At 31.7% G+C, this 12952-nt stretch overlaps 1 protein-coding gene and 2 long non-coding RNA genes across 3 annotated transcripts; 2 read left to right on the plus strand and 1 right to left on the minus strand.

Annotated features, from left to right (window-relative positions):
- The first annotated feature begins 3748 nt into the window (after positions 1-3748).
- On the plus strand, positions 3749-5406 carry LOC115232941. Its single transcript, XM_029803126.1, has 4 exons — positions 3749-3772; positions 3937-4307; positions 4406-4858; positions 5154-5406. The coding sequence occupies exons 1-3, from the start codon at positions 3749-3751 to the stop codon at positions 4704-4706; spliced, it is 696 nt and encodes a 231-aa protein (XP_029658986.1). The 3' UTR covers positions 4707-4858; positions 5154-5406.
- A 5836-nt stretch (positions 5407-11242) lies between these two features.
- Positions 11243-11929, plus strand: LOC115232942. Its single transcript, XR_003883686.1, has 2 exons — positions 11243-11390; positions 11449-11929. It is a non-coding gene; the product is annotated as an uncharacterized LOC115232942 (long non-coding RNA).
- Positions 11930-12172: 243 nt separating this feature from the next.
- Positions 12173-12913, minus strand: LOC115232944. Its single transcript, XR_003883688.1, has 3 exons — positions 12819-12913; positions 12498-12605; positions 12173-12400 (listed from the first exon to the last, which is right to left on the minus strand). It is a non-coding gene; the product is annotated as an uncharacterized LOC115232944 (long non-coding RNA).
- Between the last annotated feature and the right edge of the window lie 39 nt (positions 12914-12952).

Below are 12952 nucleotides of genomic sequence, written 5' to 3' on the forward strand. Positions count from 1 at the left end.
CTTTTGGCACTTATAGTCCCTTATTATCTCCTGATAATACGCTCTCTTACTCTAATCTTCAACGGACTCGATTCCAATATACATTATTTAAAATGGGTAACCGTTCTGGGCCCATAACCTGTTATGATTTAGGCTATTAGCGGAGAGAAAGAAAGACACGTGCTTACCCGACCGTTGCTGGCTTAAGAGAGAGATTTATTCGATAGCGTGAGGAAAAACTATTGTGCAATGTCAATATAAGGTAATCTTTTTAAATATTGTGTTTCCTTACTGTTCATTCAACCTAGAGGAAGATCGAATTGTGATAACGACATCTATACTGGTAAGATTGCTGTACGAACGAGATCTTAATATCAAGTTGCCTACTAATATTTTATCACATTAATTTTAATTTTAAGCAGGTGGAAGTAATTGATCGGTATTAATTTGCAAACCAGGAATCCAGCTTGCATCGAATGTCAGGAGGGAATCCATTTACAAAACAGAATCTTTTAAGCGAGAGTTCAATATTATAGTCTCCGCTAATAGAATCTTGTGATAACAGTACATACATCTAAATCTTCAAGTATAATTATTCCAATATAATTATCATATTGGTACAAGATTATTTCTTTAAAAAATAATGTATTTATATGTACACTGCAATGTAATTGTAAAATTGATAAATCGGTTAAGAACAAAATGTTATAAGATTTTTTTTGTGATATAAATAATATACAATATGCTGTATTTTGGTATGGTATGCTAAAGCACTGTCTTTGCTGATAAAATATACCTCAAGCAGATTTATAATAGTTGGGGCTTGATATAGTAACGCGGCGTTTATAATGAATGATATGTTCTGATATATAGGTATGATTCAACACAATAGGTGTATGTGGTGATATATTGAAATTTTGATTCAATTCGTTTTTTCTTATCTCATGATACTTTATCTTTTTTCTCTCTCTTCTTCTCTTTCACTATATGTATATTGTATATTCGTATTGAAGAGTAATTGTTTGTTCTTTCCTTGTCTATATTTCTTCAAATATAAAATATATAATTATACATTTAATAAACAGTTACCAGCAAATACAAAAGAACACAATACAAAATAACATTGTTACTATCGCATTGTTATGACAATAAGTATCAAATAAAAAATATACATTTATAGATTGAATTACCCCTAACGAAAAGTTTTCTACCATTTTGCAAATAACCACGGAAATTTCTGAATTATTAATTACAGAAGCTTTTATACATGGTGATTTTCAATAATTAATAACTGAAATTTTTCCGTGTTTGCTTACAAAATGATAGAAGACTTTTGTTCAGGACCTAATCTACATATATCTATTTTATATTCGATACTTATTATCAAAGATATTCTTTATATATGTATATTCTTATATATATGTGTATATCTATTTTAAAAATAAGAACGGAAATAATAGAAAAATTAGAACAGAATAATATCTTTAAAAAGGTATATTTATGATGAGTAAAATAAGTTGCACATAAGTATTATTGCACTGTTACATATGTACTATTCTATTCTAATTTCATGTCTTTACGTTTCTTAAGTAATAGAAAACGAACTTTCTTACAAACTCATCATGGATATATGTATCTAATAAAAAAAAAAACATATTTTTATCAGTAACATTAATTGTGTCTATTACATTTGTACTGTTATGTTTTAACTTTGTATCTTTACATCTTTAAATAAAAAAATAAACTTTCTTCCAAACTGATTATTTTTATATATATAAATATATAATATGTATACTTTATATACGTATATTGGTTTTTATTGCACTACGTGCTTTTTCTACCAGTCTTGTATCTTAGTAAAAAAAATAAACTTCTTAAACTGATTATTTTTATAAATATATCTATGTATACGTATACATACGTATATTGTTTTTTATTGCACTATATGTTGTACTTTTTCTAACAGTCTTTATCTTTTGTAATAGTCTAATAGTCTTTCTAATAGTCTCTAATAGCTTTTCTAATTGTTTTTTCGTATCATTAAACAATAAATCTTATATAAACTATAACGTATAAATTCGGTATTAACTACATAATTAATAATCACTACATAATCAATAGTTATATTTAAATTCTCATTTCCTTCATCTTAATACGTTTTTGGTTATGTATCCACGTTTTAATCATAGGCACGCTTCGTTGTCCTAATAAGTCAGGATGCTTTTTAATAAGTTTTCCAATTTCATTGAATGTGGGTAATTTGTTGTCAGTGGAATCTATGTAATGACCAAAAGCATCGATAACGATACGTTTTTCATTTTGTGTCCATCGATTGCGACTAGATACTGGAAATATTAAAATATTTATTAATTTATATAATTGCCTCTAAAGATATATATAGCCGATTATTAATATGAGATTGCGGGTATAAGTTGAGACGTAACCACCAGATTCATCGACTCCGTTTGCATTTACTGCTTATATCTCGGGAACCGCTAATGACTTTATAATTATTCAAAACGATGATAAATATAACTCATGCTATTGAATTTATGCAATTACATATTATCAATAAAAATACTTGCATTACCGAGGCGGCTATTCTGGCCTATTTTATTCTTAAGGTCACGATTTGCGCGGCAACGCATTTTCACACATTAAACACTTTGAAACCGGCTGATAGCAAATATCTTGAAGTATTTACAAAAGAGAGTGATGTTCGTGTTGCCAATCCTGCAAATTACGCAATAATCTGATAGGTGGTATAGTCGGTAACAAAACTGGCCTGGCATTAACCGCGCGTCTTGGCGCGTTAAAATATTCTCACTTTCCATTGAACGCTTATGTCTTGCCAATTGCAAATTATATAAAGGTGATTCAAGAAGCACTATATTACCCGTATTCTGCGCTATTAGAATTAATCGATTTTGGCACATAGAGAAACATAAGTAGTAAGAAAATTAACCAATCACAATCGATAATTCCATGACCGTAAGAAGAATAATCAATTTTTGTCTTCGCTATATTTTATGAAATATTATAAAATAATCAACATTTACTAAAGCAATTATTTTATTTATTGAAGAAGATCTTTCTTTTTGCAATATCTATTTCTTTCAAACGGTTAATAATGTTTCTATGATGATAATATAATATAATTTACTAAATTTGATATAAAATACATCATTGTGCAGAGTAGATATGCTATTATTAAGGACGCAGTACTTATCTTTGCATCTATTATACACTTTTGCATTTCGTCCATTGCGAACGTATATTCTTTATGTATAGAAGTTATTACGCTAGTGTTTGTGCTATGGTCCCGATAAAATACGTTGCATCAAAAGAATTACTAAAATACATGGACCGTATATTAGAAGGACATGAAATTTTATGTGGTCCCGATAAAATACGATACATTCACATTGGTTTTAGCTGGACGGTCCTGATAATATACGGAACATGAAAAGTATTACAAAGACCGTCCAGCTAAAAGCCAATGGTACCGCTAAAATACGTTTCAATCAAAAAATGGTCCAGCTAAACTACGCAACATAAACATATATATACATATATATATATATAAACGGATGATTTTAACTTTTTCGGACATTTATTCATACTTTTAAAATTATCAGTCTAATGTCTGAATTCCCTATATTGGAATTGCATCAGAAATTAAACTGGTAAAAATAAATGCATTTTTAATCTCCTGCCAGTTGCTCAAAGCTTTATATAATTTTCATGACTGAAACTCAAATGCGAGATAATGCGCATCGCGCGTTGCATAGTGGTAAATAAACGAATTAGCGGCTGAAGTATGAACTATCATTTTGTATAGTTTTGAAATGTTGCGCGCAGTAACATTTTTCATGATATATTAGTTAAATAAAAATTTTCGATATAGATAAACATGCACATCAAATTCAATTATTAATATTAAACAATATTTCATAGTTTTGTAATATAATAATACTTCGAACAGCAGTATCCGCTCTGGCTCTTGACACCGTCCAGCGCAATACCCTGCTGCTGGAGCATGCTAGACTTGATCATGCTTCGAGGTCCTGCAGCACCTGGGTCGCCGTAGGCGAACCTGTAGCCAGTACATCTCAGCTTCCCAGCCCACATGGTGGAGCCGCGCAAGAACAACAACAGCAGCTATCGGAACCACAGCAGGCACAGCAACAATCTTCCTCTAACGCTCAATCAGTACCGCAACTGCCGCCGCAGCCACCGGCGCCGCCGCCACCGCCTGTACCCTTTACAGGAGCAGATCTAGTTAGGTCCGTCAACAAAAAAGTCCGGCAAAATTATATACGACGAAGGTTAGTAGTAGCGTTTATTGAAGAATTATTAAATTACGCTGTTGAAGTTTCTTTTTTCAATATAATGCATTAATGATGTTTTATTTGCATTACGTTAGATTACTTACTACGTACCGCGCTTTGGAACGTCTCTCGCAGAGTGAATTTAATTTAGACCAATTAGAAGCAGCAGCTACCGCGGCGCAGACTTCTCATGGAACTACTTTATTGGTGCCCGGAACAACCGCGCGGGTTCCTAATACTTCTTTGATTGGGCGGAAGGAGCGAAATCACGCATTGACAATCCGGGATGTTGAAAGAGAACGTGGAAATCAGTTGTCTAAGTACGAGAGAAATATGATGATCTTCAATTGGCTTCACACTCTAGACGACAGCGCAGTTGTAGACAGCGTTGAATAAGAGCCAAGAAGATTCTGTCACTGTTTCTCGCAACTCCGACAACATGCGATCTATCGTGCCTAAGTCCCTCTTTCTTCGATACTACTTTATCGAGAGGGCACTTCATTGATATAGACACCATATTGTCGCATCTCGGAGGATATCGTTAATTCGTAAGATTTTGAAATATAGTTATATTGAATTATGACATCTACAGCGAAAGATTATACAAAAAATATTTTCTTGCGCTATTCATTGAAGTAAATTAATTTCTTTTCGTACATTCCTGGTCGTATTCGATAAAAACAGTAAAATATGTTGAAGATTTTTCTTATAACTTTTTTTTTCATTAATTCTTCTGCCTAATAAATACCGGAATTATTTGGATGCATTATTGCTGAATGAAAACCGTTTATTAATTCACTCGTTTCACATTTCCTTGGCATTTATATAAATTACGGTTTTTAGGTAGTTAGAAAGGGACAACGGAGGAAAAGGATAAAATGGCGATTTATCCTTTGGCATTCAGCAGAGTCTGTATCTATCATGTGAGGATTAATAAATGGCTGTGTAATTTAGTCTATATATATTCTATGTTTCTAACGAGAGAATAAGTGTCTTATGATTAATTGTAAGATTGAAATTTACAGCTACCTATTAAGACTTATATGTCCACTGCAATCATATAAGCGTATTAAATTATGATATTAGAAGCGAGAAATCATATGAATTTTATTCTTGCGATATGGGTGCGGAAAAAATACTGGGACCCTAAAATATCTCGAAGGGAATAGGTTTTGGAGGAAAATGTTAAATGTAAAAGTTTTTGTGTATCGAAAGAACTATCTAACTGGTCAACTAGATTTTGGGCCCAGTAAGGCCCAAGTCGATTTTTTCAAGTAGGGACCCACATATTTTTTATCACGGATTTAGGTTCAGGACACGTTTTTACATCTGACTAGCCGACATTTGGGTTCGAGGCCTCATTGGGCCAAAGATCTGGTCTATCTTGCGATCCAAAATCTAATTTTGCTTTCTTTTAAGCAGAAAACCGTTCTAGACATCGACACGTGACGAAAAATAGGAATTTTTATTGAAAAACTTGATTTGGACCTCATTGGGTTTAAAAAGGGCCTCGGACCCAAATGTTTATCCGCTATATCAGATGTAAAAACGTGTCCTGAATCTAAATCCATGATAAAAAATATGGGTCTACTTACTTGAAAAAATTGACTTGGGCTTTAGTAGGCCCAAACTAGACTCCGAGTCCAAAATCTATTTGATCAGTCAGATAGCTCTTTTGATACCCAAAAACTTTTATGTTTAAGAATTTTAAGAAATTAAGGCTCTCGAGTGACATCACAAATTTCAAATATTCGCGGGCTAGTAAGAGCCAGACGCGGATGGTAGTGCGTCAGTTTCATAGAAAAATAAGTTTTCTATGAAATTGATTATGTGCAGAGAGACAAAATTTACTTGGTCCTATACCAAGATTTTTAAATTAATCTCAATTCGAAATTTATAGGTTTTGTATTTAACATTTTCAAGAATCTATTATCCAAAACCTATTATCCCTTCGAGATATTTTAGGGTCTCGGTAATTTTTCACACCTGCCTATATAATATATGGAAATAAATAAATTTTTTTGAATGTGACCATTTGTGTTTGATAATATGTGTAGATTAGTAAAATACAACAAAAACTTTTTTCAGCAAAAATGGACTTTACAACAATTGATCAAAATTTACAGTTATTTATTAATCCACAAATAAAAAAAAGAGAGTTTTTAGTATATTTAACTAATCTATATTATCGACCAAGGATGATCGCATTCAAAAAATTTCAATGTATTTTACAAGAATAAAATTCATACGGATTCTCGCTTCTAAGTATCGATCATGTAACTTTTTTCCTAGGGCGGAAACGTGAAAAGTGAAAAATATTGCCATTGATTTTAATGCTAATATTTTTCACTTCTCACGTTTTTGCCCTAAGGAAAAAGTTACATGATCAATACCCAGCTCGCCCATAAGAGCGTGCAGTCTATACGCATCGGAGGGGGACGAGGTTTGCCGAATGGATAGAAGCGGGCCATCTTTCCCTTTCTCTCTATATGTGCGAGAGAGAAAACATACCGGACTGACTAAGGTTATATAAAAGAAGGTTAAGTCAGAAGCATCCCGAAACCTATAATGCATTGCAAAGAATCGACGTGTGCGCAGTCGCTATTGAAAAAAGATGTTAAATATTGAAAAGAGATGCCAAATAAGGTAGACTTGTTATTGGCTCTCACGGCCTTTCGCAATGCATCATGGGTTCTTGGATGACATACACAGTTTCAATATATGACTTAACCTTCTTTTATATAACCTTAGTTCCGTGCTCCTTGCGTTCTCTTTCGCTATGCTACGCGCAAGCGAGAGAGAACGCAAGGAGCACGAAACAGAGTGTGTTCTTTTCAACGTGCACTTCGCCTTCACTCCTCAACAGTCGATATACTATGTCTATGGGCCAGTATTCATAATCCGTTTTTATATTTAAGATCATCTCAGGTCTTAAGGCCCTTGCACAATGCTAGGTAATAGCGATAGCGATAGGCTATAGCGATAGCGATAAAAACAGAAACAGAAAATTCCAACACTGGGGAATGCATATGCAAATGCAAAATGTTATTCTCTGCAGAGAATGTTATTCTTAACTGTAGTCTTAATTAGTGTTAGATCATTTTCTTTTCTGCCGCAAAAAACTGCAATATGATATACATACCTTTTTCATTTTCAGTGCACACATTGTATTAAATAATGAACACTGCAATAAAGTCTTGATGAAATTGATACAGCGGCAGTTGGTTTATGTACTGTGCACGCGCAAACTACGTTCAAACTACGGTTTAAACTTGTATGATTAACCTATTCCTATTTACATAATTGTTTATGTTACTCATGATACGATGATATGTTACATTTTCCACATTTATGTATCTCATATTGAAGAATAACACTGTTAAGTAATAATAAATGCTATCATGTTTTTTTTTTAATTCATGTGATATTAAATTCATGTGATGTGTATAGCAATATTTGTAAGTTCTCATTAATATATAAGATAAACGGACCGTTTATATAAGTGTCCTCAAAAACACTGTTATATATAAATTATATGTATATACATTTGTGAAGTCCTCGAAAACAACAATTTGTTGTACATTCGATAAAAATCAAGGTAACGAAAAAACGATCTGTAATGTATATATCAGAAACCGATGCTGCTTGCATGTATGCAAAAAAACCATTAAGTTTTTCAATGTCCTCAAAAACGTCAATTGACAAATATATATATATATATATATATATATATATATATATATATATATATATATATATATATATATATATATATATATATATATATATATATATATATATATATATATATATATATATATATATATATATATATATATATATATATATATATATATATATATATTTGTCAATTGACGTTTTTGAGGACATTGAAAAACTTAATGGTTTTTTTGCATACATGCAAGCAGCATCGGTTTCTGATATATACATTACAGATCGTTTTTTCGTTACCTTGATTTTTATCGAATGTACAACAAATTGTTGTTTTCGAGGACTTCACAAATGTATATACATATAAGTTATATATAACAGTGTTTTTGAGGACACTTATATAAACGGTCCGTTTATCTTATATATTAATGAGAACTTACAAATATTGCTATACACATCACATGAATTTAATATCACATGAATTAAAAAAAAAACATGATAGCATTTATTATTACTTAACAGTGTTATTCTTCAATATGAGATACATAAATGTGGAAAATGTAACATATCATCGTATCATGAGTAACATAAACAATTATGTAAATAGGAATAGGTTAATCATACAAGTTTAAACCGTAGTTTGAACGTAGTTTGCGCGTGCACAGTACATAAACCAACTGCCGCTGTATCAATTTCATCAAGACTTTATTGCAGTGTTCATTATTTAATACAATGTGTGCACTGAAAATGAAAAAGGTATGTATATCATATTGCAGTTTTTTGCGGCAGAAAAGAAAATGATCTAACACTAATTAAGACTACAGTTAAGAATAACATTCTCTGCAGAGAATAACATTTTGCATTTGCATATGCATTCCCCAGTGTTGGAATTTTCTGTTTCTGTTTTTATCGCTATCGCTATAGCCTATCGCTATCGCTATTACCTAGCATTGTGCAAGGGCCTTAAGACCTGAGATGATCTTAAATATAAAAACGGATTATGAATACTGGCCCATAGACATAGTATATCGACTGTTGAGGAGTGAAGGCGAAGTGCACGTTGAAAAGAACACACTCTGTTTCGTGCTCCTTGCGTTCTCTCTCGCTTGCGCGTAGCATAGCGAAAGAGAACGCAAGGAGCACGGAACTAAGGTTATATAAAAGAAGGTTAAGTCATATATTGAAACTGTGTATGTCATCCAAGAACCCATGATGCATTGCGAAAGGCCGTGAGAGCCAATAACAAGTCTACCTTATTTGGCATCTCTTTTCAATATTTAACATCTTTGCTAATTTTAACCGTCGGTTAATTTAACCGAGCTTGGTGAAATTGGCCTTTAGCATCTCTTTTCAATATTTAGCATCTCTTTTCAATAGCGACTGCGCACACGTCGATTCTTTGCAATGCATTATGAGTTTCGGGATGCTCCTGACTTAACCTTCTTATATATAACCTTACACGGAACAGAGTGTATTCTTTTCTACGTGTACCTTTACCCCCACTACTTAAATAAAGCTAAACGGTCGGTCTAGATATACTATGTACTAGCCTTTGTATATACATCGCGGGTTATATCCTTAGAACATATGTAAATGTAAGAGGAATGTCTCTTGTTCTCGAAAGAAAAACATGTCCGGAGGAAGTGAGAAAGAAAATCATAGTTGCCTCTCTCTTGTAACTATTAAAAAATGCGCGTGCGTTTGCTTGGCCGGTTTGGCCACTGAAAAATAAAGGCTATAGGCTATCACACACAAAATTCCGTAAGGACGTAAGACGTAAGCGTAAGAAAATTGACCAATCCCAATCGAGTATTTAGCTCTCCGTAATCCCTCCACTTTGACGGAAATACTCCCAATACTCGATTGGGATTGGTCAATTTTCTTACGCTTACGTCTTACGTCCTTACGGAATTTTGTGTGTGATGGTCTTATCACACACAAATTGACATAGCTGCATATGCATAGCATAAGACCGTCTGGACTAATGAGCATGCTATGTAAATCAATATGGCGATTTTATTTCGATGCTCATTGGTCCAGACGGTCTTATGCTGACATGTTTTTCTATCGGGAAATAAAGACATTCCCCTTCCATTTATATATGTTCTAAGGTCACATGTTGAACATGTATATCTACAGATACGATGGATACGATGCTTGTATGCGTCAACAAATGGCGCGCATGCGCACTTTCGAACAGTTACTCATAAGAGAGAAGCAACTACGATTTTTTTTCTTACTTCCTTCGGACACATTTCAGCTTGCTATTCTTTTTCCATTTATATATGTTCTAAAACCCGTATCAGACTATGCATTGAGATTGAAATTTGATAGATTGCCCAATCAGGACAAGGAAATTTTAGTTCCTTTTATCTTAATTGGTCAAATTTCAATCTTCAATACGTAGTCTGATACTCGCTTAAGGTTATATCTATCATGACACATGCTGGGCTGCGTTCGAAAAAATCATCCGTGTGCACACGAGCTTTGTTCTATCTTTGTTCAACTTTTAGTAAATAACAAAGATAGAATAACGCTCATGTGCAAACAGGTGGTGTTTCCGAACGTAGCCCTAATATAGCTGTATTTCGCTGATATGACAGATTTCCTAACCATAAATACACTAAAAATTTGTTGATAAATATTTAATTTCTCATCTTAAATTTTGATAAAAATATATTCCTTTAATGTTTTTTCGTATAAAAACAAGTGTTAGAAAAATAAAAATCATTACTCGGTACTCTATCAAAAAAATAATACACCATTAAAAGCTATGCATTTAAAGAACATGATAGAAATTAGATGGAAGACATTAAATAAATCCATTTTACTAAAATCTAAGATGAGCGGGAGAAACTAAACATTTATCAACGAATTTTTGTGTATTTAAGATTGGGAAATCTGTCATATCAACGAAATAAAGCGATATCAGCATGCGTCGTGATAAACATAACCTGTGATATATACACAGAATGTTTTTAAAAATATCCTTAAGTAAAAGATTAATAAGCGATTAAAATGTTGTACATGAGATTGCAATTTTTCGAAGCGAGACGCGTTACCTATTCTCATCGCCAGTCACTTTGGGAGCGAAAGGAAAGTATTTTTTAGTGCGGGCAATAAAAATGAATTGGTTGAGAAATTTCAATTGATAATTTATACAGATTTGTTCTCACTTTTACTTATTTCTATATTTTAATTTATTAACTTATTCAAGGAGATATCTTTTTATGAAAGATACTTTTATATTTTATAGATTCTGCATTATCCTCGAATGCAATTACAAAATAGAACGAATGAAAAAAAATGAAAAGAAAAATGTAAAACGATTTGATATCGTGCTATCAATGGTTATCAAACTATTACTATCAAAATAACTAATTAGACATATCCCTGAAAACGTCTGCGGTAAGAAATTACAAATTTATTTTATAATGTTTACTTTATGATGATTTTATGATGTTAGGAAGATTGACTGATCGACTAAAAGAAAAGAGGGAAGAAAAAGAACAAACTGGTGGAAGAAAAACCAACTTCGATGAAATACGATGAAAAAGCTAAACGATAGAATATTTCAGAATAAAATTAAGATTGTTAAATGATACTTAGTGTGTTACATACAAAAATGACCATGTAGATTAGTATTATTAATTTATGTTATTCACGTTATCAACAAAACTGTTATGTACATCACTATTGTCCAAAAGTGGCAGATGGTGGCACATTTCTCTTTCACTATCATTACTCTCTCCAGATAATTGCCTATGAAGATATATCACTCTTAGATAATGCTGATATACATAAAATGCAAACGCAATATACATTGCAAATACTATTATTGCTTCAGTTTTAAACTGTTAATACTTAATTTACTTATTTTTTATGATTTAATATCGTACTTAGAAAAATATAAATGAATTTATTGTATTAATAAAATTATTAATCTGTAATATGATTTTCATTTTAATATTTCTGTTCTCATCAAATCGTATATATGCAACATGTCACTAAAGACTTATTGCACATATGTGAGTTTATTAAGTTAAAACATTAGGAGGATCAGATTAGAATTTATTAGTAAATATAGTTATATTTCTCTAATCTATACTTATTCTTATAAAAAAACTTGAGTTCAATATAAAATCATATAAAAAAGCAAACAAATTGTTAACAGTTTAATACTGAAGTAATAATGGTATTTACAAAAGATAGTACTTTTTATTTGCTTTTTAATTAAGGTTTTGTTGAAATTGAAAAAAACATTAAGAATGATATAGTCATATTTTTATATAACACCAAGTATCACATTTAATATTCTTAACTTTATTCTGAAATATTTTGTCGCTCTACTGTTCTCCACCGAATCTAGCTTTTCTTTCTCTAAAATATTCTGAAAGAGATAGTTCACATTAATTCACCTGGAAAAGAAGTCAATAACAAAATCAGAGTTAAATAAAGATGTAAATATATATTTTTCCTTGAAAGGTATTTACAAAAAGGCTCCTATTCGCTTACCTTTTCCATTAAATTAGAGGATAAAGAGGTTACTAGTGACAAATTATACAGAGGTCTCAATATTTTCTCCTTGCTTCTTTAGTGTTTCATCTTTTCTCAAGCAGCGTGCTACATCAAGAAGTAATAATTGTTAACATAATTCATAAATTGACATTTTAGCTTCATATAATGTGTACATCATAAAATAAATCATTAATTTCTTATCGCATAAAATTCTAATTCTAAATTTTTCGCTATTTTCTTTTTCTGAAACAAGAAATTATAGCTTTATAAATTAATCAATATTTATATAATTTTTGTATTACATTAAACGTACATTACTCTTAAGGTGATGCCGGACCGTCCTGTTTTACCGGTCATAATAATTACACTTTGTAGACCGAAATTTTTTTATTGGTTACATGAAATAAGAAATCCTTTTCCACGATTAAAGTATATACATCAACAAAGTGGGA

Source organism: Formica exsecta, unplaced genomic scaffold (genome assembly GCF_003651465.1).
Source record: "Formica exsecta isolate Colony F162 unplaced genomic scaffold, ASM365146v1 scaffold1515, whole genome shotgun sequence".
NCBI lineage: Eukaryota > Metazoa > Arthropoda > Insecta > Hymenoptera > Formicidae > Formica > Formica exsecta.

Coding starts and splice junctions, on each gene's coding strand:
- LOC115232941 (XM_029803126.1), top strand. CDS start 3,749: ATGCGCATCGCGCGTTGCATAGTG. Junction 3,773..3,936: donor GCATCGCGCGTTGCATAGTG/GTAAATAAACGA, acceptor AATATTTCATAG/TTTTGTAATATAATAATACT. Junction 4,308..4,405: donor CAAAATTATATACGACGAAG/GTTAGTAGTAGC, acceptor GCATTACGTTAG/ATTACTTACTACGTACCGCG.